Genomic DNA, 26772 nt, shown 5'->3' on the forward strand with positions numbered 1-26772 from the left:
AACATCGGAACGAACAAGACTCCCTACCCCAGCACCAGCGGGGCCCCCAGCCAAAACCTCTCCCTTTTCAGAGTAAATCTGACTTTGCGAGCAGGGGGAGGCAGCTGGCAGGTATGAGGAAGGGAAGCTGCTCCCGTGCCCTGCCCTGCCCCTACCGAGTGGACAAACACGGGAAGCTGAGCCCAGCCCTCCCCTGAACACCTCGCTGCCTCCTCTACCAGCAGACTGCACGGGGGCCAAGGAGAAGACAGTGCTCTCTGCCCACGTCAGACACAGGCACCAATGGTTATAAAGGGATCCACGAAGTCTTTATTTACAACTGAGAGGAGGTAAACACGCCTCATGTAAAAAAATTATATATACATATATATATTACACACACACTCCCCCCACACCCATAAACTTCCTCAGAGGCAAATCCACTCTTGGAAGGGGGACAAGCAGGCGGGTGGGGGTGAGGTGGTGGGTGTTGAAGTGAGCCTGCTCTGAGTTAAGGAACCAGGCTGCTCACACACATAAGGTACTGGCAGTGGGGAGAGGAAATTAGGAAAGAAATTGGGAGCCGTCTTAGAGGTCTTAGAAGTCAGGAGCCGGGGAAAGATCTGGAAACCGACCAGGGGAGGTTACATCATGTGAACGTGAGCAACGACAGCTCATCATTCTGCATGTTCCCTTCTGAGGCGCATGGGTTGGAACCCTCCCGCCAGCCCCCGTGGCCACCCCAAGCCCCTCAGAGGGCGGCAATGGCTTTGGCGGCCACCTGGCGGCCCAGGGGCAGGCTGAGGTCCGTGATGGCCAGAACCACCTTGGGGCTGGACATGGCTGACACCTTCACCAGTTCCGATACCTGTCAGACAGACAGATGCTAAGCAGGGTGGTAGTGGGCGTGACCTCTGGGGGAAGAAGCCCCTCCCTCCTGGCCACTGGACCCTGAGCTCTCCTGAGACTTGCTAACCTGCTCTGAGCTAGGGGGCGCCGGCTGGGGCCCGGGGCTGGGGGCACACTCACGGTGGTGAAGGGCATGAACTGCAGGATGCTGCCTCGGCTGCCCTGCTCCAGGCAGTCCACACACTCTTCCATGAACCACTGCACGAACTGCGTGTGGGGGCCGGCGGTCCGAGAGCCCAGGATGGAGGAAATGAGCAGGAACAGATTGGCTGTGTGGGAAAGAGGGGAGAAGGAGAAGAATTCCATGAGAAGGGCTTGGGAAGACATCAGATTCTGGGAGAAGAAAGAAGTGCCAAGGGTGTCCCCAAAATGGAGACATCAAAAAGAAAAAGGACTTAAGAAAGCTGAGGGGGAGCCAGGGAAGGACTTGATACAGGAGAGCAGGCGGTCAGGGGAGATGGGCCAGGGGTGGGGAAGGGAAGGAGGCAGAGGAGACGAGGTTCGGGAGCCGGGGTGGGAGGGCGCACCCAGGACTCGGTTCAGCGGATCTCTCATGTTGACCGTGTGGAGCTGGGAGGCCGACAGGGAGCTGCTCATGGACCGGTCAGCTGTGGGGACAAATGAGGGAGTACAGAGGAAACGGCCTCTTGTAATCAAAACCACTGTCCCAGGGGAAGCTCTCACCCTCAGGAGTGGAGGGCTCACCCAGAGAAGGTCCTTGGGTCCAGTCACATGGGCCCCAAATACAGACACCCCCACAAGCAGATAAGAGAGAAGAACTAACGTTAGGTCAGCACCACCAGGCACCAATCTGCAGGCTATACACGGGTGAAACCACTAAATCCTCACGTTTCCATTTTACAGACAAAGCAGCGGAGACTAAGATTTGCTAAGTAACTAGCCAAGGGTCACTAGCCAAGTAACTAGCCAAGGGGTCTGTGCATGGCAGACCCTTCATCTTTCCTCTCCTCAAGCACGCGGGTCCCCTAATCCCTCAAGGCCCCAGAGAGCCCCCAGGCTCAGGAGAAACCTCTGTAAACAGGAAAAACTAAATGGCACAGGAGACCCCCTGGCAGGGAGGCGTGATGACATCCAGGGAAGCAGGTGGGGGAGGGCTGGTCTCCTGACAGGAAGAGCGGGGAGCAGTCCAGTCCCAGCCCAGGCCTGCTCCAGGCCTCAGGGCCCATTTCAGGGGAAGAAAGGTCAGGGCTGTGAGTCAAGGCCACTTGAGTCTGTGCCTGAGGCGGTGAACTCACTGGGCTGAGGGTTGGGGAGTGGTCAGCTGCGCACCCTGGGCTGGGCTGGGATCTGGGAAGCAGAGCTCCAACCCTGAGGGAGCGATCACAGCAACCTCCAGTGTCTCCAGGGTAGGAAACCGAGCAGCCGTAGGGGACAGAGTGGGGTAAACGCCTACCACACCCCCTTGGGCCAGCCAGAGGGATGCTGGGGCCAGAACAGAGTGGCTCTCTGCAGGCGTGCGCTCCCGGAAAGGAAGCGGCCGCCTGGCCCTGTCCGCACACTCACTGGGACTCGAAAGGATATTGGCATCTTCCTCATTGGAGCTCAGCAGGCGCATCAGCTTCGAGGGCTGCATGTCGTCCAAGGGGAAGAGGCTGATGTAATCCTGGGGGGCAGGGGAGTCACGTCACCACCCCTGCACCCTCACATCTCCCAGGATGAGGGAGGGGGCTGGAACTCAGCTGGGAGTCAAGTCCCCACAGGCTGCAGGCTGCATCTCCCAGCGGGCACCTTCCCTCTCCCCACCCTCCCACCACCCTAGGGAGAGACCCTCCCACACAGTTACCCGATACAGTGGCCCAGGGGCAGAGGCCATGCCTGGCTGCCTGTGCCCAGGAAGGCGCCTCTTAAAAGAAAGGCTCAGCACATGTCTGCGGGAAAGGGAACGGGAAGGGGTACCCTCCTACCTCGATGTCTTCCCGATGTCTCTTCTTTTGGCGGGAGGACGCCTGCCCCTTGTGGGAGGAGTAGGAACTCAGGGCACACCAGACGGCCAGCCTGGCAAAGGGGTCCAGGAGAAAGGGGGAAAATCAAAGGGGGCTTCTGTGCCTGCTGACCAGGCCCCACCCAACAGGGCTTCCCCACAGTCCAGCTTCCAGGGTGGGGCCCAGGCAGGGCGCCCAACACCAGGCTAGGGGACTGGAGGCTCCGCATGGAACCCTACTTGGCGAGAGCGGTGCCAGGGGGGTCCATGAGGCTGTGCCACTTGGAGGAGTCAGTGAGCAGGCCTGGCAAGATGTGGCCCAGCAGGACCAGGGTCACCTGCTGCATGTCCAGACAGAAGATGGAGTAGAGCAGCTCCACCGCCCGCAATGTGTACTCCTTCCGCGTCTCCTTCAACAGCTCCTGGGGGGCAGGGGAGGAGGACCCAGGAGCTGAGGACCCTCCACACAGGGCGATGATGTCCCACAGCTCCCCTGAGAGCCCAGGAGCGCCCCAGGCGAGGACTGGCCTCTGGAGCCCAAGGAGCCTTCTCGAGCTGGGATTCACCAGGCCGGGGGTAGGGGAGCCAGACAACCAGATCAGCTCAGTCCCATCGGGCCTATCTCTGGCAGTCTGAGGACGCCTGCTCACACAGCCCACCCCCATCACTCCCGTACCTTAATCAGGTTGTTGCAGAACCAGTAGACACCACCCATGTGCAGCAGGGTGTCAAAGATGTGGATGGAGCGGCTGTCCACCCATCCCTTCTCCAGCACCTTAGCAAATATGTCCGTCAGCACCTCCTTGATGGGCCGCTTGGGGGGCAGCAGGTTCCAGTAGGGCATGGTGTCCATGCCCGTGGAGGGGAACTTAATCTGCGTGGCGGTCTGCTGCAGCACGTCCGCACACATGTGCTCCAGGATGGAGCTCATGATCACCACCCTGGGGGGAGGGAGAGAGGGCCAGAGGTGCAGGTTCAACAGCCCGGGTGGAAGTCGGGGCGGAAACATCCAGGCCCCACTCCTCCCAGGATTAGGGTTACGGAACCAGGAACCGGGGAATCAGCCCTATTCTGTGCTGAGGGAGGGAGGGGACAAGAGGAAGTTGCAAACGCTGAGCAGATGTGACCCCACCAGCCCCCTGCCAGCACCGAGCCTACGGGCGGTCGGTGGGGCACTTGTCTCTCAGGTCATTTCAGCAATATATTCATACTTTTTTTTTCGCTCTGTCTCTCCCTCCAACTTCCCCACCCTCCAGGCCCGGGCCTGCCAATCCTCTGGCGTCAATATTGATAAATACAATCACTTCCTTCTAGGCTGAGTGTTTACGGGGGGTTCCCCACCCGGCCTTGGCTTCCTCCCAAAGTAAACTGTCACTTCCAGGACAGGGGCCCAAGGGCTGCCCCACAAGACTCTTCCCGGCCCTTGGTAGCTGGGCAAATATAAGTACATCCAGGAATTTCCTCATGACAGGAGTCTCTGACGGTGAATGCAGGCCTGGGCCTGAGAGCTAACCATTCAGGGAGCACTGCGTGGCTCTGGGAAAGTCACCATGACTTTCATAGCCACTTTTCCCACCTGCAGGATGGAGCCACAGATTTCCCAGACAGCAGTTAGGGTGTTCAGACCGATTATATCAAAGAAAAGAGACCCTGATTTGTGGGAGGAGAATGAGGAAAGAGGGGAGGAACAGAGAAGAAGGCAGGGGAAAAAGACCCTCCTGATTGCATGTCAGCTGTTTCCATTTTTTCTCTTAAAAGACATTCTGATGGCTATCTTGTGGGTCGTCACTCATAACTTAAGGTTCGGTGCACGCCCACAATCATTTCAGCACTAGTCACAACGGCCAAGAAGTGGAAGAAACCCACGTGTCCATCAGCTGAGGGACAAATAAGCAAAATATAACATATACATATGGAATATCATCCTTAAAAAAGCAAGAAAGTCCTGACACATGCGATGATGTGGTTGAACTTTGAGGAACATTATACAAAGTGAGGTATGCCCGCCACCAAAAGATAAACATGATGGGATTTCACTTATATGGGGGACCTAAAGTAGTCAGATTCACAGAAACAGAAGCTAGGATGGTGGTTGCCAGGTGCTTGGGGAAGGACAGGAAGGGGTGGTGTTTAATGGGTCCAGGGCCTGGGGTAAGGACAGGAAGGGGTTTTGTTGGTCCAGGTTCAGAGTTACAAGATGAAAACATTCTAGGGATGTTTCACAGCAATGTGAATATACTTAACACACTACTGAACCATACCGCTGGACCTGGTGGTACAGTGGAGAATCCATCCGCCAGTGCAAGGGACACAGGTTCGATCCCTGGGCTGGGAAGATTCCACAGAGCAACGAAGCCTGTGTGCCACAACTACTGAAGCCTACAGACTCTAGGGCCTGAGAGTCACAACTGCTGAGCCCAAGCGCCCTATATAGCCCGCACTCTGCAACGAGGGGCCACCACGATGAGAAGCCCATGTACTGCAATGAAGAGTAGTCCCAGCTCACCACAACTAGAGAAAGCCCACGTGCAGCAACAAAGGCTCAGCGTGGTCAGGAAAAAAGAAAAGTGAACTGTTATCTTAAAAACGGTTAAGGTGGTAAATTTTAGATTACGTTTTTTTTTTTACCACAGTGTTTTAAAAAAGCTTATTGGATGGGTAAACAAACCCACACCCTCTGAACTCTGAACAACTGAAGTTGCTAGGGAGGTCTTCCAAGTCTCTGAAAAGTCCAGGGAAGAAAAAGTCCCAGAAGATGGGGGTTGGGGCAGGGTAGGGAGAGGGTGGACAGGCCCACAGCCTGTAAACACTATAGCGAGGCTCTATACTTCCCAGAGAGGCACAGAGCTAAGATAAGCACTGTTCCCAGCAGCGAGTCCCCCGGGACTCAAGCTCTCTGCGGGCAGGAGTTCGGCACACACACAGCAGATGCTGGATTATAAACACGCCCAGCACAAAGACACACAAGCATTGCAGAGTCAGTGAGTGAAGACGCGACTGAGCACGTGAGTGAGCAGGCGAGTGGCATGTTTGGGGAGCCATGAGAAGAGGGGCAACTTCCCTGGCGGTGCAGTGGTTAAGAATCCACCTGCCAGTGCAGGGGACACGGGTTGGATCCCTAACGTGGGAAGATTCCACATGTCCTGAGCGACCAAGCCCGTGTGCGCCAGAACAAGGGAAGCTACGGCAGCGCGAAGCCCACACACCACAACCAGAGCGCGGCGCCTGCTCGCCGCCACCAGAGGGAGCCCGCGCACCGCAACGCAGACCGATTTACTTAGTGTAGCCCAAATAAACAAACGATTTTTCAAAAGAGGGAGAGAGAAGAGGAGGAAGAGGGTTTACTGGAGGGGCTGACTTCTCTCAACAGACCTGCAGAGTTCAAGAAGGGAGGGGACGGGTCACTGACCTCTCATTGTAGAACTGCAGGGTGTTCTCGCTGTACAGCGGCCCTGCCAGCTGGCGGATCATCTGCAGCGACTTCTCACGCTCGTCCAGTCCCAGCATCCGCACATGGGCCACGAGCCAAGCCACAGCGCACACTGCTAGACTGCATACCTTCCCCTTGATATTATCTGTGATTTTCTGGGGGAGGAAAAAAGAGTGACTGGGGGCTCTCGCCCCCTCCCTGGTCATCAATTGCCCCGGCCTCTGTGAGCAACTCAGCAGAGCAGTGAGGTCCAGGGCCACGTCCACGCCTCTTTTCACCACAAGTTTGATTTCCCTAAAGTCACCTGGTGAGAGGGGGTAGCTAAGACTCTGACTACAGGGGAGACCAATACCCACACACAGGCTCCTGGAGGGTCATTTTGTTTTTATGAAATGTAGCAAACTACTAAAGACTGGCTGTGCCTTAGGGAAGAGGGAAGGCTGCTGAAATCGGGGACTACCTGGATGGACTCGAAGGCTAGCACCCCATTCTCCCAAGCGTTGAGGATTTCCAGGATGGCCGCCGAAATGTTGAGACAGGCTTCGTGCCACTTCATCTGCCTACACGGGGGGTGGGGGTGGGAGAAAACATCACCACAGGGGTGGGCGGGCGTGGGCTGGGCTGAGGGAGAGGGTCCAAGCCTGCCCCCACCACCACCCCGGGAGCAGGCGCCCAGCCACTGACACCAGCTTTATCTCCGAGGAGTTGTTGAGCAGAGCCACCAGAGACTCCACTTTGGTGGAATCGGGCCGGAAGCAAGGGTGGTCGGGGTTCAGGATTTTGCCCTCCTCAGGCATGCATGTCTGCATCCAGGTCTCAAAGAAGAACACCTCTCCTCCTGTGTTTGACTCGGACAGGATCACCTGAGGAAGGAGGGGGTGGGGGCGCAGCACCCTGGACCTGGTGTCCTGCCCAGTGGTTTACCCCGCCCCAGCCTGAAGAACTGGGGACTAATTGGTCTAAGGGAGAAAGACAGGGGCTCTGCTGCCACCTGGTGGTGTGTGTGGCACTCAGGACGTGACAAGGGAGCATCTGCAGACTGGGGCACTGGCACCTGAGTTTCTGCAGCCAGGAGAACTAACTGGCCTGGGACACACAAGGGGGGCAGGGGTGAGGTGGGAAAAGTTATCGGTTGTTTATGTCTCCTTTGTATCCGCTCGGTGCCCCAATCCTGACCGCTCCCTCTCACTCACCTCTGAGCCATAGGTCTGGGCCACGTGGCACAGCATGAGGAAGGAGATGTCAAAGAGCAAGGCTCGAACCGAGGCCGCCTTGGCTGTGAAGGATGAGAAGGCTGACCCCGCAGCCTCAGGCAGGGGCCCGAAGGCCTTGGCCCAAGGTCGTCTTTCTACCTCAAGGAAGGTCAGGGAACGAGTGGCTCCTTCAAAGCTCTGAGGCTCAGAATCCTTTTCTTGAGTTTCAGTTGGAACATCATCCCTTCCTTGGAACCAAAGAAACCCTCCTTCCCCCGCAACACCTGACCAAATCATTATGCTGATGGAGAGAGACAGACGGTGGTCTGGGAAGAATGCTTTTCCCAGCATGACCCTCTTTTGAGACGTCCCCAAAGCGCCAGTCAGTCATCCCCAGGGGAGCACACAGCCCCCCAGGATGAGCAAAGGCATTCTCTTCCTTCCCACCCCTCCTTCAGCACCCCCGGGTCTGTGGTGTGCAGAGCTGACTTACTGCTCTCTTCGCTGCGGTGTGTCGTGAATTCGTTCAAACTGTGGAAGGAATGGAGACAGGTGGCATCAGCCAGGGTGAGGGCTGAGCAGCGGCTGGGGGCGGGGGCTCTGCCCACTCAGAGGCGATTGCTGGAGTCTGAATTGTGGGTTCAACTTAAAAGGACCACCACTGCTACAGAGACAAGAATTCTTTCCATTTTAAAAGATTCCAAGCCCTAGAGAACTGCTTGCTGAATGGAGTCACGTTCTATACACCAAATTCCAGGTCAATCCAGAAGGTCAGCAGAAGGTGAGAGCCCCTTATCAATAAGTGGGTATGAAAGCAATCTCTCCCCATCCACTGTTCAACACCTCGACGCCTCACCAAACACCTCCTCCGCACCAGCCTTGGCTGAAAAGCAGAACACTCTTCACTTCAGAAAACCAGCCCTTCCCCAGTCTCCAGCTAGGATGCCCTGCCCTGGCATCTCTAAGGAGACCTTGCCCTTCTTCTGCCCTCTCCTCCTTCAGACATGCCTCCCAGACCCTGGTCAGGGGCTCGACCTTCCTTACTTGATGAATTTCCGGGCAAAAGACTTCAGCTTCCCAGTGGCAGCGGCAGCAGCCAGCAGCAAGTCCAGGCTCTTCCCGGACAGCATGTGGCCCAGGACGCCCAGCAGCCCCTCCGGGGACTTGGAGTGGTCTGCATCCATCGTCTGGCGACGAGACAGGACACCGGTCCTGGAGAACACTGAACTTCCCAGATACAGCCTAGCCGCAGTTTCTTTCTCTGCCTGTCTCCATTCAATGGGAGACCACGACCTGCAATTTACCCTACAACTGACTCCAAGCTGGAAATCTGTTTCTTGAATCCTCTGCTCTTGGATCCACCGTTCTCAACTAGACTGGGGTGAGAGCAGTGGAGGGTCAGTGTGAGCCAGACTGGGGTCTCTCTGCTGGGAGACTCGGCACTGTTTCCACATAAGCAAGCAAAGCACCCACCACAGCGCCAGGCTGACTGGCGATGCTCAACACACACTCGTTTCTAGGGCACTTCCCTCGCCTTCCCCCTTTCTCAAATTCCAAAGAAAATAGAAGACAGAGAGGTCTGGGGCTTGTTTACTCATCTGGCAGTACAGGGAACCTGGAAAGAGGGAAGGGCTGACCCTGGTGGCCAGGGATGGGCGAGCTCACTTTCAGGATGTTGGTGACTGTGGGCTCCGCGCGGAGGATCAGCCCGGGGTTGGGCTGGATGTTGGCATTTTCATCTGACTTCAGTTGAGGGGCGTGCTCCCGATCTGCTTTGCTGTAGCCAGGACCAGTTGGTCCAGAGAAGGTAAGAGGAACAGAGATGAATTCCTGACACATACCCTAGTCCAGTTCAGAATCAAAGAAGGGTGAGAGTTAAAACCCTAACAGTGCAAAACCCTGGTCTGCAGAAATCAGTGTTTCTTGTCCCTGGCAACCCTTGGCATGGTTCCTGTCACCCACACTCAAACTCTAGATAGGAGAGAAAAGGCACCCAGCGGCCCAGGCTAGACACGAGGCAGGTGGTCAAGGGGCCCTTGGGCCAGCCCAGGGAGTTCCCACTTACCGCTTGGCCATGAGGTTGTTCATACTGGCCTCAGACAGAAGCCCCTGCTTGCTACATTCTTGCAGTAGGAAATTTGTACAGTCACAGCTGTGAGGGAAAAAGATGACGGGGGATGGGATGCAACATCCCTGGGGCATGTTGCAGGGACGACTGCTGATGGGGTAGGAAGCGAGGCCCTGCCTGACATCCTCCTTTGTTTAGGAGGAAGACCACTGTGAGTGCCTGAGGGAAGGCAGAGGGGCTCGGGCATTCAGCAACCAGGGAGTGGCTGCCTCCTGCCCCTGCCAAGGGGAGCGAACAAGCAGACGGTCCCCTGGCACTGATGGGCACAAAGGGCAGGGGGAGAGCCAGAACTCCTTCCAGTAAAGCCAGGTGAGCAGGGGGCCTCGTACTTGCAGCGCTGGTCGGCTTTGTCCAGCAACGGTGTGAGCTTCAGCAGGAACTCGAAAGCTGTATTGACATCCTCAGTAAAGTCCTGCCAGAGTAAAGTAAAGCCAGAAATTGCCATCTGGCTTCCAGGTGCTCCGCTCCGCCCACGGCCTGCGCTGTAGGCTCACGAGGACACACTGCTGGGTACAGTGGCCACCAAGCCGGCTGTGCCCACCCCTGGCTTCCAGCGACCGAACGGGAATCGGATGGGGTGTCAGTGTCCTGCACCCTGGCCCTGGGACTCCGGCCGTGGGCATCTCGGGCACCCTCGCCCCTGAGCGGCCTGGCTGCCTTCTGTGCATGGATACACAGAAGCTCAGGGACGGCCCCGCCTCCAGCCCGCCCCCTCACAAGAATGAATTGCTGCCCAGCTCGGGTCATGCAACCCTTCCCTGGCCCTTTTCTCCAGAGCAGAACCAAGGATTCACCTGTTCCCATGCCCACTCCCCATTTCTTTTTTTTCCTTATTTGACTGTGCCAGGTCTTAGACGCAGCACATGGGATCTTTAGTCGTGCGTGCAAACTCTTAGTTATGGCACATGGGATCCAGTTCCCTGACCCGGGACTGAACCCGGGCCCCCTGCATTGGAAGTGTGGAATCTTAGCTGCTGGACAACCAGGGAAGTCCCGCCATCTCATTTCTTTTACTCACCTTGTCCCCATGGGAGTATTTCTTCAACTTCACCAAAACCTGTGGAATCTGGAGGGTGAGGAGGGAGAAAAACAGGAAGCTCAATCTCCTTTCTCTCTCACCCAGAACGAAAGGCACACTCCCTCAGTCCCCCTGCTCTGGGTGGAGACAGGGCCGTTCCTGCCCTGGGAGTGACAGCATTCTAAGAGCCAGATCAGACATGCCGGCGCTCAGCCTCAGAGCCCGGGAGCCTCGCTTCCATGGCTCAGTGAGGAAGTGCCCTTTGTGAGAGTGGGCTCCCAGAGCTGCCCCGCACCAACCTGGCTGAGGACTGCTCTCATGGCACCTGTGTGCCAAGACACAGAAGGGGCCTGCCAAGGGGGCAGAAGAGCCTTGGGGCTTTTGGATAATGGGGGACCTGGCAAGTAGGCATGAAGCTGGAGGGGAGAAGCCTGGGGCAGAGGTCCAGGGGGTTGCCACCCCTCCTGAGAACCATCCCAACAGTGGCTCTCTGTGGCTCCCGTACCCAGGTACCTTGAGGAAGGTGAAAGCTGTCCACTTGAGCTCCCCTGTGCCCTCAGGAGACTCGATGAGCCCCACGAAGCAGGCTTTCCAGATCTCCAGAACGAACAGTGGGGTGGGGATATGCTGTGGGAAGACCCAAGGGTGAGGAAGAAGAGGGTGCCCATCCTACTCCAGTCTCCTGACCCTTGGGGATCCGGCAGTTCAGAGCCAGGCAGCATAGACACCTCCCTGACTCCTGAGCAAGAACCAGGGATGGCAGGTGAGACGGCAGAGCCATTCCGCCTGACAGAACCAAGACTGGGGTCCATGATCTGCCCCAAAGCAAGAGAAACCCTGCATCTCCCAGGAAAGACCAGAAGACTCCTCCCTCCTGCCTGGGACGGCCAGCCTGCTGTGGGGACAGAGAACCCACCCCGGCCTCCCACCTGCATGCGTTTCACCATCATCAGCTGCTCCACCAGGGGCTGCGTCTCGCCGGTCAGGTTCATGGTGCCCTCGAGCAGGACCACCGCATGGACTGTGGGGAAGCCAGTCTTGTGCAGCTGCTCAGAGTGCACGGACAGCATGGTGGGGATGCTGAGGGGACAGATACAGGGGACAGATGCAGGGAGCGAGGCAGAGCTGGCAAGGCGGTGAGAGCAGAGGGGTGGGGGCCGGGGGCCACGTCTGCCCTCCCACCCCCGCGGCCTTCCCTCCCTCCCTTCCCCAGTGTCACCCCGAGCGCTGGTACCTCCTAATGAGCGTGCCACACTGCTCAGCCTGGCTCCGGAGCTGGGGGTTGCTGAGATTGGCCAGGATCTCACCAAGCTTCAAGAGACAATGCTCGATGGCTGTCCAGGAGGCTGGCAGAGAGAAGGAAATGCGGAGGAGGATGGGAACCTGAGGAGAGGGAGAGACTGGACCCAAACCCCAGGGCCCACAGAACCACGTGGGGAGGCTTCCCCTAAGGATGGCATGGAGGCTGGGGACCTGAGGGCAGCATGCACTGTTTCCAGAAGCGGGGGTGAGCACTAATGATGAAACCACTAGAAACAATTCCCAGAGGCCTGACTCCTAGGGGTCGCCCGCAGCTGACTTCAGAGACTCGGCACAGCAGAACACAGGCAGTGACAGAGAGGCCCAGGGGGCTTGCAGTCCAGTGGCCCGAACAAAGAGGCGGCCCCAAGTCACTTCAAGACTGGGCCAGCCTTGCAAGTGGCTACTGCTCTCCGCCCCAGTCAAACTGGATTCCTAAACAGCCTCTGAGTTTGGCCGCTCCCTACCTGGGCCTTTGCTCTCGCTGGCCCCTCCGAAAAGCCCCTCCACTCACCTCTGCCTCTCACACTCACACTACCCTTTAAGTCACTGTTCAAGCCCCAGCTCCTTTAACAACTTACCCAACTGGTCCAACCCACTGATCTCCTGCTCCTAAATGCCTGAACTCATGGTCTACACTGTATAGTTTAGCACTTAATTGTAAGTCATTTAACCTAGTTAACACTTCCAGAGGGTCAAATGATGAATAATGGCACCAACTAGCCCATTAACCTCCATGGAGCATAGGGGGAAAAAAAGAAGAAAAAGATAAGACCTGAGAGCCAATAAAATTAAGTCAAAAATTCATTCATTTTTCAGCCAATAAACATTCATCAAGTGCTCAAGATAGATAAGAAACCGTCCACAGAGCCCATTTCTTCACAGTGATCATCTTTCTGGACTTCTCACAGTCACTAAACCATATTTTCAGAAGTGATAAATACACGAATCCTAGAACTAGTTCTTCAACCAGGTCCTAAAGATCTATCTGGGTGTAACCCATTCCCACTCTCATTACAAAGAACAAGAGTTCCTTCCGTGATCCCAAGCCTCATCAGCAAGACTGTGGGCTCTGGACCCCATGTCCAGCAATACCCGTCTTCCCTCCCACCAGGTGATCTGTCTGATCCCCGGGCTCTGGAGGGTTCCAGGATTTAATATCTGTACTTGAGTTGAGAGGCAAATGGCACAACAGGCCCGAGAGCAGACTGGTCTTGCATTTAAAGGGATCTTTCAGGCAACACTCAAACACAACCGTCATTTGCTTTCAGAGGATGAGTAACATGAAGACAAACAGAAGGATGGATGGTGAGCTTGTCTTCCCTGCTCATTTTTTCCATGGATACTAGATACTAGCCTTGCTCCCCACTAGCAGGTAGGCTCGTTGAGGGCAGGGACCCTGCCACATGCTCCTTTGGTAGCCCCCCACCCCCCACCCCCAGCACCTGGCACAGTGCTGGGCATACAATAATGCTCAGTAAATACCTGTTGGTTGATTGGCTCGGGTGCCACCCTGCCCAAGTCCCTGGGATGTATGCAATGCTTATGGGGAGAAAAAAAAGGAAGTGGGATGATTTCAGATCCTCCTGGAAAAAAGTGGGATGGCATCCTGCCTCTCCCCTCTCAATTAAAGACCCGGCTATGGCAGTGATAGCGGGTGGGGCTCAAGGAACCAGGGGACATACAGGCCTCCTCCAGTTTGGCGATATGGAGCAGGGCCCGGTTCTTGGTGCTGCTGAGAGTCTTTTCCAGGCGTTGCAGGCACATAGCAAGCTGCTTCTCTCCGGCCGCTGGGGTGCCGGCCTCCAGCCCCTCCCGGAGCCGCTCTGCAGAGGCTGCAGTACAGCGCAGCAGCCAGTGGAGGGCGCTGAGCAGGGCCCGGCACAGCCCGATGCACTCCTCCGCTTTGCCATGACAGCTACAAGGAAAGGATGTGAAATCTGTCTCCGCTCCACAGGCTGAAACCCGACCCACACCCATGTTCCCCAGAGTGCCTGGCCCTCCCTTACTAGGGAAGAGACTTGGGAAGCTAGCAAAGTCCTGGGGAAGACTGCCCTGTCGGCTTCCACTGGATACGATTTCAAACGAGCTACTCCAAATAGAGCAGAGGCATTTTAGCCCTAAGAGAGTAAGTAGAAAAAGATGGGGATGGGTGGGTGCAGAAGAGCAACGCGGGGAGAAGTGTGGGAACCCACAGAGATGGTTTGAGCCTGCATGCCAGGAGCTTCTCCTTTACACTCAGGTAACGCTGGAAGGCTGCAAGCCCCTCGCTCCTGCCGTTACCTTAGTCGGTCACAAAACATGTCCATGATGTCCAGCAAAGCCTGGACACACAGGTCCCGAGAAAAGTCATCGAACTGCGGAGAGAACAGAGGTGATGCGATGGAGTGTCCCGGTCACCCCACCTCCCCGTCTCCCACATGAGGCAGCTGGCACCTTCAGGAGCCCTGCTCATCTTTCCTCCAAACCCAAGATTCACACTCGGCATCCTTTCGGTGTTGGAAATTGCCTAACTGCCACCCCCCACTTGCCATGATCCCCCACTCTCTAATGGAAGGCGGCCATGCCAGCCAGAGGTACGCTGTGTTCACGGTCCAGGCCCAGAGGTCACATGATCAGAGCAGTCAAGGAGGTGGGGCCCCATATGTCACCACTGTATCTCTGTCCCCTGCCCCCCCACCCAGGCTGTGAGTGGCTGTGGTCGTACCTTGCTGATAGCTGTGAGAACGGAGGAGTAGGACACCATCTGGAGGGAAAGAAGAAAGATAAAGTTCAGACAACTGGTGTGTGCAATCGAGAGGAACAAACATTGGCACTTAAAGTGGCTGCAGCTATCTGAAAATCTCAACCCCTTCAAGAGGCCTTCCACAAGCCCCTAAGACAGGCAGTAACACCAGGCATCATGCCCACCCCTGCTCTGTCAAACTCACGCTGACTGACAGCACCAGCATAAATGCACTGAGATCATTTGGGGGATTCAAAGGGGCCATGTTTCACGCCTGCCTGCCACTCACTGTTCAGCACACAGTACAAGGTTTGATTGCTGGTGGGCAGGAGAATGGAAACACATGTCAGGATACCGCTATAACTCCTACCAAGAGTGACTTTATTTGGACAAGAACTGGAGACATACAAACTGTTCCCTCAATGAACAGGTAGCATTTACACTTTGAAATTGGTAGTGAATTTCATTACACACACTCATTCTCTAGGACCCCTCTGGGACATCACCCAAAGCTGAAGTCCTCCCTTCAGTGCTCTAAGCAATCTCCTTAGACCCATCATGACACCGTGGACACCTGCTGCCCCACCAAACTAGAAGCTCCTTGAAGACAGTCTACGTGTCTTCATTCGACAATGTCTACAGAATGAATAAGTAAAAACACACCCTCAGAACAATATTTCCCAAAGTAGCTTCCAAAGCTGCACTGTCCAATAGGGAAGCCACCAGCCAGCCACACATGGCTGTTTAAGTTTGAATTAGTTAAATAACACTATAGATTCAGGTCCTTAATCATACTAGCCTCATTTTGGGTGCTCATCAGCCACATGGGGCTAGTGGCTACCGTACTGGACAGTGCAGATATAGAATACTTTTTTTAGTATTTTTATTTATTTATTTGGCTGCACTCAGTAGAATATTTTTATCATTGTAGGAAGTTCTATTAGGAGATGTTGCTCCAAAGGGTCCTCAAGATGTTAAGAAATTTTACACATGCGCACACGTATACAGAGCTTCTGTGTGATATGAATTTGAGAAACTCTGAAATAAACATATACAAATAGAGTTATCTTTAAAGTAAAGGGTTCTTTCAGCAAAGAGCTTTCTTTACTGTAGGACTCCTCTTACCCATTAATGTAACTCGTACACAATGAAAATCTCTAAGATCACTGGAGGTGAGGCAAGCAATACTTTTCCAACTTATTTGACCAAGGAATCTCACTTAACCTAACTACAAGGCATATTTTGCAAAATGCCACCTGAACAGTGGCATTCTCCCTGAGAATAGAAACAGTGTTAAATTTATGCTTCCCCAGAACTTAGCCCGAGGACTATCACATAGTAGGCCCTCAGGAAGTTTTTACTGCTTTCGATTGACAAATTCTAGTAACTAGCATTCTAAAAAAACTTTTACCTAAACACAATTTTCTATTAGTAAAACCTACTTATCACCATTGTAAGATTGGAGACGTAGTTCAAAAGAAATAATCTGGCCTGAATGAAACCAAACTTTACCGAGAGTTTTAAGTTGTCATATTTTTAAAAAAATAATTATAGCATGCTGATCAAATATGAATAAGACGACAGAAAAGAGTTCCAACTCTACACTCAAAATCAGTGGCAAAATATATCAAAATAAAAAGCAGAATATACTGATAGAAACTGTCAGGCTAATCACCTGCCTCACAGAGGAAGAGAAATTTCCAAAGATTTAAAAGAAGGCTAAGTCACCCTCAGTGCCTCAGTACGGTGAATTTTACATGCTTGGCAATGGCTTCCACGTATAATCTCTCCATCACGTGAACAGGCTGCTCTCCGTTCAGACATTTTTTAACCAGTATTCTTGGATAAAGAGGAGCAAGACACACAGAAGACTTAAATACACAAATTAGTGTTTAGTGCCACTCTCAGCGGGTCATGCTGTGAAGCCATAGTTGGTGTCTGACAGTGGCCAGAAAGTTGGGAGCCTGCCTGGGCAGGATGACTGTAACGTTCCAGGCGAGTGTTTGTTTATTTATAACTGATGTCCCCATAGCAAGAGCTTGGCAGTGAACTGAACCTTGCTGGATACCGACCTGAAGGGGGAGCTGGACATTCCCACTGGAAACTGACCCCAAACTACAAGAGGAAACCCCCAATCTGTACGTTTAAGGGATGCCATCAGTTACTATGAATTTTTGGTCTCCAAATTGAGAATTCTGTTCGGTAAATTTCTGCTAACAGTATCAAGAAAGCCCTGCTACTTCAGAGACCTAAAAATACTTTCCACATGGTGAACTGTTTTTCACAGCAGGACTTATAACCTATCCCAGTCCGAATATATCTATCAACACAGAAGCTCTAACCTACCACCAGCCCCCGAGGCTGGAGCCCATCTACAAGGCCCAGAGCACACCTGGCCAGCCCAGAGGGACCCTGCAGCTGCTCTCTAATCCCCTCTCTCTTCTTCATATTCAACGCCCTCGACTGCTCCTAAGTGCCCTCTACATGCATAGATAGCACTGGACCAGAGAGCCTCTTGACTCTGAGGGGAGAATAAATTATTAATTTTGCACTGCACTTTGTAAGGCAGGGAGGTCTTTCAAATATATTTATTTCTCGCTCACTGGTACTTCAGCCTCCACCCTCTCTTGCCTTTCCCATCAGTTTACATATCTCAAGATTCTTCTATTTTCACAAGAACCTCCCGCAGACCGTATACTTCCAATTAACCACCATGCTCTCTTCAGTCATAAGGGTTCTCTACCCTTTACCTCCCCAGCTTCCGTTCTCAATGTGACCCACTCCAATCACTTCTGTCCTTACCACCACTGCGTGAATCTCTCATTAAGCTCATCAACAAACTTGTTGTCAAACCCCATAGATACTTCTCAGTTCTGATCTCACTGACCTCTCAGCAGCATCTCACCCCAGGAACACCTCCTCATCCTTCGGCCCTCCCCTCCCTGGGCTTTTCTTTTTTTCATATTTTCTTGGCCACACTGCACAGCATGTGGGATCTCAGTTCCCCGACTAGGGATCAAACCTGCACCCCCTGGAATGGAAGCTCAGAGTCTTAACCACTGGACCACCAGGGAAGCCCCCCTGGGCTTTTCTTAGTATCACACCTTCTTGCTTTCCTCCTTTCCTCACTAGTCCCTTCTTTGCAGATTCCTATGAGCAATTATTTTCCTATGTATGTTCCTGAAATGTGACTAGTTCCTTAGAAATATGGCTTGGGTCACTTCTTTGTTCCCTCTGCATGCTCTCTCTGGGTAAATTTCATCCCTGCCCATAGCTTCAATTATCACCTGTGGCTGACAACTCCTAAACTGCCACTCCAGCATCGACCTCTCCTTCTGTGTCTCCAACGTTGATATTCAACTGCGTACTGAGTGTCTACTCTTGGACAACCCACACAGGCACCTTCCATGAAATGAGGCCAGAATCAAATAAGGCATCTCCACCCTTACCTGCAACCAAACCCTGATAACGGTCCTGCTCTTCTCCCACTGTCTCCCTGAGATCCCATCAGCCATCTGATATCCAAATCAGAAACTGAGACACTAGCCTTGACTTCTTCCTCTCCTGCACACCCTTCATCCAATTAATCACCAAACCCTCTCAGTACCACTTCCTAAATTGTTCCTGAATTCATCCTTTTTTTTTTTCCTGCTGCCATTTCTCAAATTTAAGCCAGTATCATCTTTTACCTAAATCACTGCAACAGCAGAAATCAGGGGCTAGAAAATGACAGCTTGCAAGCTAAATCTGGTTCATCACCTTTTTTTGGTAAATAAAGTTATGACAGGGCACAGCCTCATCCATTTATTTATATGTCACCAGTATGTGCTTCTGAGCAATAACAATAGAACAGTGGTAACAGAGACCATACGGCCAACTAAGCTGAAAGTATTTACTATCTGGTCCTTTACAGAAAAAAAAAAAAAGCCACACTAAACTGTCTTGCTGCCTTCTGTCTTACCTCCCTCCAACTCATTCTTCAAACTACAACCGCAGTGATCTCTCCAAAATTAACCTACGAATTCCCCAAATCCACAAAGTCGAGGAAACTCCAATCAAAATGCAATAGGCTTAAAAAAAAAAAAATGCAATAGGCTTTTTTAAGAATTTAACTTGATTCTAAAATCTGACTGGAAAAGAAAAATGCCTGAAAACAGCCAAGAAATTGTTGAAAAATAAAACAACTAAGGGAACACTTGCCTAACAAGCATCAAAAATGCTTCAAAGGTATAGTAATTAAAATAGTAAAGCAACAGTCCAAGAAAAGACAAATATGCTAATGAAACATACTAGAATGTCAAGAGATAGACTCTCATCTATCAGAGAATTTAAGATATAAAAAAGAATGGCTTATTCAATTAAGGCAGTTAAGCTAATTGTCTATTTGGAAAAATAAATAAATTTGGATCTCTTCCTCATATCAGAATAAATTCTAAATGGGTTAAACAAAGTGAAGTGTTGGCAGAAATTAAAGATTATATGTTGATCCCTGGAGTAGGGAAGCCCTTATGAAAGACGAAAGTCATATAGAGGAAAAAAGGCAATTAAATCTGAAAACAAATACACTTTTAAAATTCTAGGGAACTCCCTGGTGATCCAGTGGTTAGGACTCTCCACTTTCACTGCCAAGGGCCTGGGTTTAACTTCTGTTTGGGGAACTAAAATCCTGCAAGCCACGTGGCACTGCACTCCCTGCAAAAAAATATAAATAAAATTCTGCATGCTAAGAAAAGAAAACTAGTTTAAAAACTGATAGAAAGAAAATTTAAAACATAAATAACAGACAATAATTACAAGATACAACATATTAAAAGACACAAAAATCAGTAAGTAAGAATTCTTCTTGGGGTGATGAAAATGGTAGAGTTGATTGCAGCAATGGTTGCACAATTCTAAATATACTAAAAATCAGTGAACTGTACACTTTAAATGCATAAAATGTATGGTATGTGATTTATGGGCTTCCCAGGTTTCTCAGTGGCAAAGAATTTGCCTGCCAAGCAGGAGATGCAGGTTTGAACCCTGGGTCAGGAAGGTTCCCTGGAGAAGGAAATGGCAACCCACTCTAGTATTCTTGCCTGTGAAATCCCATGGACCGAGGAGCCTGGTGGGCTACAGTCCATGGGGTTGTAAAGAGTCAAATACGACTAATGTGACTTACCACTTACATACACACACAAAATTGCTACTTAAAAAAATAAAGAAACTAATGATAGAAAAATGGGCAAATGAAATTCATAAGTAATTCACAGAATATATACAAAGAGCCAATAAGCATATGAAAAAATACACTCATCATCACAATCGTGGAAATACATCTTATAATATGTTGTAATTTTTTGTCTCTCTGGAAAAAAAAATGTTAAAAGATATCAACACTGGAAAAGGTATGGAGAAATACTCTCAAACACTAGGGAGCAGGTGTAAACTAATAGAATTATCTTTTGAGGGCAATTTGCAGGATCGATTATAATTTAACACACGTGCATTCTTCAAACCAGCAACTCCATTTCTGTGTATCTATCCTAGGCAAACAGTGCCACATACGCAGAGAGGTTAAGTATAAGAACATTCAATGAAACACTGATTATAATGGTAAAAAATTTAAACAACCTAAATTAAGTATATATGGAACAGTATGCAGCAGTTAAAAAGAACAAGGCAGGGACTTCCCTGGTGGTCCAGTCTGCCTTCCAATGCAGGAGACACAGGTTTGATCCCTGGCTGGGGAACTAAGATCCCACATGCCAAGGGGCAACTAAGCCCGTGAACCACAACTAGAGAGCCTCCAACTACTGAGTCACAGTGCTCGAGAGCCTGCGCTCTGCAATTAGAGAAGCCTGAGAGCCAAAACTAGAGAAAGTCAGTGTGCCACAACGAAGACCCAGCGCAGCCAAAAAAGAAAAAAAGTAGATGAATATGTGCTAACATGGAAATGAGACTTGATGCCAAGAGGAAAAAGGAAGCATAAGAACTACATGCCACCAGAGGAATACTACTCAGCAAATTCAAAAAAGGATGAACTACTGACATACACAACAACATAAAGCTCAACAACATTTATGTTAAAAGAAGACAGAGCATTAAGAGTTAATACTAAATATGAGTTCATTTCTATGAAATTCAAATACAGGCAACATTAATCTATGGGTACAGAAAAAGATGCTGAAGCTGAAACTCCAATACTTTGGCCACCTGATGCGAAGAACTGACTCATCTGAAAAGACCCTGATGCTGGGAAAGATTGAAGGTGAGAGAAGAAGGGGACGACAGAGGATGAGATGGTTGGATGGCATCACCAACTCAATGGACATGAGTTTGAGTAAACTTGGGGAGTTGGTGATGGACAGGGAGGCCTGGTGTGCTGCAGTCCACGGGGTTGCAAAGATTGAGCGACTGAACTGAACTGAATAGAAAACATTTAGTGGTTACAGGAAGATGGATTAGAAAGGGCACAAAGAAACTTTCTGGGAGAATGAAAATGGTCTATCTTATTTTGGATGTTAGTGACATAGGCATACATAGTTACTAAAACTCAAGGTTAATTAAACGGGAAGAAAATTTTAATAAACCTTTTAGAATATCTACAATTATCTGAAAGGCTTATTAAAATATTCTTCCTTTTTCAAGCTAAATATCTGACATGCAAGGCCAGATTTTCTTCAGCTGAAACAGCCTACTGAAACAACTGAATGCAGAGCAGCTATGAGAACTCAGCTGTAATCTATTAAGCCAGAATTAAAGAGATCTGCAAACATGTAAAACAATGCCACTTTCTTACTCATTTTTGTTTTGGAAAACATGGTTACTTTTTCATTAAAACGTTATGTATATTAATATACAATAGGTTTACTTTTTATTACTTTTAAATACATAAGTATTTAATTTTTTAATTTCTAAAGTGGTAAATATGAATAGATATAATACATATAAACAAAAGCTCTGCAGGAGTCTCAATTTTTAAGAGTATAAAATGCCCTAAGGCCAAAACTGCTACTCTAGCCATTGTTATTATTTAGTTGCTAAGTGGTGTTCCAACTCTTTTGGGACCCCATAGACTGTAGCCTGCCAGGCTCCTCTGTCCATGGGATTTCCTAGGCAACAATGTTGGAGTGGGTTGCCATTTCCTTCTCCAGAGGATCTTCCTGACCCAGGGATCGAACCAGTGTCTCTTGCTTTGGCAGGCAGGTTATTACCACTGAGCCATCAGGGAAGCCCTACCCTACTCTAGCCATATCACGTTATTTTCAATTCCTAAATATCATGTGATGTTTGTCTCCCAACCGTTGCATATTCTTTTCTCTTTGCTTTGTACACTGTCATCAATCTCCTTGTCTAATTCCCACTCAACACTCAAGTCTTGGTTTAAACATCACTTCCTCCCTGGTTGCTCAAGCTGGGATTAGGTATCCCTCCCATGTACTCCCATAGTACTCTGTCCTATATCATAATCACATCCTATGATTGACTGCTTCTTCACATGCCTATATTTAGTGAGTACTAAATACCTGTGCCGGAGAAGGCAATGGCAAGCCACTCCAGTACTCTTGCCTAGAAAATCCCATGGATGGAGGAGCCTGGTGGGCTGCAGTCTGTGGGGTCGCTAAGGGTTGGACACGACTGAGCGACTTCACTTTCACTTTTCACTTTCACACATTGGAGAAGGAAATGGCAACCCACTCCAGTGTTCTTGCCTGGAGAATCCCAGGGACGGGGGAGCCTGGTGGGTTTCCGTCTATGGGGTCACACAGAGTCGGACACGACTGAAGTGACTTAGCAGCAGCAGCAGCAAATACCTGTGCGCTGGGATTAGACCTTGTTCACAGCTAAATCCCCAGGGCATATGTGAATATTTACTGATAGAGTAAATTAGTGTAATATTCATCATAACCAACGGAGTAGTATTATTTTCACAAGAAAACTGAGCTTCAGAGAAAGGATGTGTTCAAACAAATTCAACTATAAAATTTGAGCTGACAACTGTATTCCAAGCCTTTCACCTTCAAACCCTATCTGGAATAGGTAGAAGAGTTTACCTGGGAACTAATGGCATACTTCAAGTAAGACAGGATGAGAGGATTGGGGGAAGGTCCAATCATGGCCTGCTCCATTAGTGCTTCTGCAAGGAGAATAACAAAGGAAGACTCAGTGTTACAACATTTCTGGGTTTAGCCCTCCCATCCTTCCTTCCTACTTCACTTAAGACCTGCTAGGTTGAGAATGTCCCAGGTGGCTCCTTTGGGAAAGAATTTCTTCATGTTGACTGCCCACTGGTAGTCACTCCATCGCTCCTTCCAAGCTTGCAAAATGGCTTGCTTCAGGTTCACCACCTTCATGATTTCACTCTGAGGAGACCGGACTGGTAGCGGTCAGCCTTGAGGTTGGAGAAATCAAGCTAGAGAAAGGGAAAGGGATTCTGAGGAAAAGAACCGGGCCGGGGGATGAGGGGTGGAGCGCAGACTTAGATGGAATGGAGTCGATATAGGTAGATTCAAGGGAAGTGGAACTAGAAAGGAAAAAAGGGGGAAGGGGAAAAACAGGGATCCTATTAGGTTATTCCCTCCTGAACCATTCTTCTTTAAACAAGAGCAGTAAGAAGAGAGTGTCAAAGGGGCTTAATACAAAGAATAAATGGGCAGCAAGGGGTTAAGCCAGTTCCGGTTGCCTAAATATGCCCCTTAGCTCTTGCTGCGTTCCTCAGCCACTACTACCCCAAATCCAGATTTCTCCCCGCACTTCCTCCACCCTCCCCAACCCTGAAACTATAATTCCCTATTTCCTTTCCATCCATCACCTCCCCAAATTTAAGCCTACCGGACAATCTAGTTCTAGATCCTAGGTGTCGCCATTTTGGCACTTATAAAAGAGCTAGCTTTCTATTGGCTGACAGTAACAAACATGAACCAATAGGAAGGCAGCGAGACACCGGTCATACCACTATGTCTTCTGGGAATTGTAGTTCCTTGGATTCAGCTAGCGCGGAAGCTACGAGAAGCTCGTCAGCCTGCATTGTTTCTCTCCTTGAGGGAAAGACGAGTAGGGGCTGAGGATCTCGGAGACTCTGGAGGCTTAGGGGGAAAGGCTTTCAAAAGGCCTCCCGCAATTAAGTTTCTTCCAGTGACATCATTGTCGACCGAGCAATTGTCGAATTTAAATCAAATTCTGACACCCTTTCATTGCCCGCTAGTTAGTAGGCACAACAAGGGTGTGGCATACGTTCATCCATAGGTTTTCTCTTTCCTGGCTTTTTTTCCCTCCGAAACGCCCGGATTTCCCAGAGTTATTCTCCTTTCCACAACTATATTCCAAAGCGACACGGAGTCTCTGTCAGTTGAACACACCTCACCCACCCCTTCGCCCTAAAATCTGACAGTTCTCTCAGAATCTCCTGGCCCAGCCAACGGCTTGACTAAGGGAGAAGTAAGGAGGAAACTGAGGTTTAGGAAATCAAAGATAGAAAAATCTAAGAACCTGTCACAATCAAGAGGGCCTAAAGAGACATGATGACTAAATGTAACTTGCTATCCTGGATGTGATCCTTAAACAGAAGAACCTTAGATGAAAACGAAACAATCTGAATAAAGCACGGACTTCAGCTAATAATAATGTATCAATGTCAGTTAATAATAATGTATCATTAATTGTAACACCTACCATACTAAGAAGTTAAAGGGGTAGTGATTGAAAGTGGGGAATATAGGAATCCTCTTTATCTTCAATTTTTTTCCTATAAATCTAAAACTAAAATTCTTTTTTTAAAAAATGTTTATTAAAGTGAAAGTGAAGTGAAGTCGGCTCTTCCATCCCTGGGATTCTCCAGGCAGGAATACTGGAGTGGGTTGCCGTTTCCTTCTCCAGGGGATTTTCCCAACCCAGGGATTGAACCCGGGTCACCTGCATTGCAGGCAGATGCTTTAACCTCTGAGCCCTGGTGGTCCAGTGGTTAAGAATCTGCCTGCCAATGCAGAGGACACGGTTCTAGCCCTGATCCGGGAAGATTCCACCTGCTGAGGAGCAACTAAGCCCATGGGTCACAAATGCTGAGCCCAGGCTCTAGAGACCAAGAGCCACAACCACTGAAGCCCGCAGGCCCTAGAGCCCACACTCTGCAACTGGAGAAGCCACCGAATTGAGAAGCCCACAGACCACAACTAGAGGGTAGCCCCCCACTCATCTGAGCTAGAGAATGCCTATGCTCAGAAACCAAGATCCAGCACAGCCAAACATAAATTAATTACTTTAAAAACATGATGTCTTGCTTTAACCTATGGAACCACATTACAGATAATTATGTCCAGTGTTTGGAGTATTAGCCTTTCTGCAACCCCCCTTCCCCAGTGAGAAGCCAAAAGTAAATGCTATCCACCTCTTACTCCAACAGCTGAGCCTCTCCACACACAGCCCTCCTCCCTGTCCTGCCCTGTGGACAGATTGCCACTAACATTTACAACCAGAACTACATTTACCACCAGAACAGGCTGTGTCCTGCCAGCCCTATTTCAGCCCTCCATCCCATACCACAAGATCCCCATCCATGAATCCAAGCTCCATCCATATTTCCCAATCACCATTCTTTGGTCACCCTTTAAGTGTCAGACTCAGTTCTCAGAGGGATGAATCTGGAAGAGCAGTCCCTTCAGGCTCTGGAAGCAAACCTGCAGCTCTCGGGGCAAAGAATGACAGAATCCTGGGTGTCTGGAGCATAGTCTAAACAGGGAGACCAGAACTCCTGTTCTGAAGAGGAGAGTGCAGCTGGAGGAGACCCAGATCACATCCCTCTAAGGTCATGACTGTCTTCAGCTTCCTCCTTCCCCATAACCCACCCACAACCCCCTCCATTCTGCTCCCTTTAGTGCCTGCCCAAGCGACACCACTGGGGAATAATGTTTATACAAAACAGCTGCCAAATATGTGTAGCCAAAGCTTCCAAAGCAGGAAGGAGGGAGAACCCAGACTTCTCACACTTGACCTCCAAACTCCCCTCAGCCACACACATTGAAGCCGGCTACAGACCCTGTTTCTCAGCAGTCTCTCCTGTACCTGGCTTCCCTGCTGCTCCCAGGCCCCCAACTCTACCTTCGCCCGCCTCCCTCCTCTTATTCCTTTGCTGTCACTGCAGCTTAGGGCTTCCCACCTTGACACATCCATGCATCCTGCAGCTCCACTCCCATCCCACAGAGCCCAAACTGTCCTCTCAGAGAAAAGCTGTCAACCTTGCGACTGCTTCTGACTTGGTCCACATGGGAGTGGAGAATGTTTGGGCCCTGAGGAGAGTGGCATTCTGAACTCAGACCATTCCCTTCTGGCAGGAAGCTGGCAGACCTCTGGGGAGGGGTGCCTCCTCCCCCACTTTACAGTGGCAGAGAGGCGGCTTCTGTCATGAGACCATCTGCCTTCCCTGCCCCCCATCTCTCACCAGCAGCGCTTTCTCTTGGTTTGGCAGGGTTTCCCCAAGGACTGGACTTCTAAGGGTTTAAAAGGACACCGCTTTTTTTTTTTTAAATTTTGGCTGTGCTGCACAGCTTGCGAGATCTTAATTCCTTGACCAGGGATTGAACCTGGGCCCTCAGCAATGAAAATATGGAGTCCTAACTACTGGACTGCCAAAGAATTTACTGAAAGGATTCCCTTAGTTCTGGGTAAGGGCTATTTCCAGTTTTTCTACTTTGTCCTCTCTAGTGGGTCAATTTCAGAGACTGCCCTTCCATACCCTACCTCTTTCCTCCATACCAGAATAGCTTCTAGGGCCCTGCAGGCTCTCTGACTTGCCCTCCACAAGACCGGGATTCCATGATAATCCTCCAGTGGGTGAGAGAAGAGATGCCAACATCCTCTTTGGGAGTAGAAGGAAACCCTTCCCACACACAGCCCCTCTCAAATATCTCTCTTCTTAACTCCACTTTCCTGGGCTGTCTGTTTCTTCTCTCTCAGCACCAATAGAAGCTGAGCTCTCACTTCCACCCTCTTAGCCCCAAGGTCCCAGCTCTTCATTTTGCTGGCTGGTCTGGCTGGGGAAGGGGACTGGCTGGAGAAGAGGGGCAGGTAAAAGCCAGCCAGACAGGTAGAACTTCCCTGGTGGTCCAGTGGCTAAGACTCTGTGCTCCCAATGCAGGGAGCCTGGGTTTGACCCCTAATCAGGAAACTAGATC

General features: G+C 50.6%; 1 protein-coding gene and 1 non-coding gene across 4 annotated transcripts; both read right to left on the bottom strand.

Annotated features, from left to right (window-relative positions):
• Positions 1–286: 286 nt before the first annotated feature.
• Positions 287–23487, bottom strand: MED24 (mediator complex subunit 24). 3 transcript variants are annotated; one of them, XM_055407787.2, is made up of 27 exons: positions 23438–23487; positions 22830–23018; positions 22660–22742; positions 14606–14644; positions 14182–14255; positions 13584–13816; positions 13384–13440; positions 11834–11945; positions 11529–11679; positions 11113–11226; positions 10600–10647; positions 9911–9993; positions 9519–9605; positions 9119–9230; positions 8498–8640; positions 7947–7984; positions 7454–7536; positions 6945–7123; positions 6721–6820; positions 6240–6415; positions 3507–3771; positions 3071–3252; positions 2814–2904; positions 2413–2512; positions 1416–1496; positions 1009–1157; positions 287–847 (listed from the first exon to the last, which is right to left on the bottom strand). In XM_055407787.2, the coding sequence occupies exons 2-27, from the start codon at positions 22957–22959 to the stop codon at positions 731–733; spliced, it is 3027 nt and encodes a 1008-aa protein (XP_055263762.1). In that variant the 5' UTR covers positions 22960–23018; positions 23438–23487; the 3' UTR covers positions 287–730. The 3 variants fall into 3 exon arrangements, with proteins under 3 accessions (XP_055263762.1, XP_055263763.1, XP_088685182.1); XM_055407788.2 differs by having other exon boundaries at positions 22830–23129; positions 23438–23470; XM_088829056.1 differs by lacking the exon at positions 13384–13440.
• On the bottom strand, positions 7608–7711 carry LOC129544860 (small nucleolar RNA SNORD124). The gene has a single exon (XR_008683602.1). It is a non-coding gene; the product is annotated as a small nucleolar RNA SNORD124 (small nucleolar RNA).
• Positions 23488–26772: the final 3285 nt, after the last annotated feature.

Source organism: Moschus berezovskii, chromosome 20 (assembly GCF_049115385.1).
Source record: "Moschus berezovskii isolate FMDL1 chromosome 20, NW_MosBer_1.0, whole genome shotgun sequence".
Taxonomy (NCBI): Eukaryota; Metazoa; Chordata; class Mammalia; order Artiodactyla; family Moschidae; genus Moschus; species Moschus berezovskii.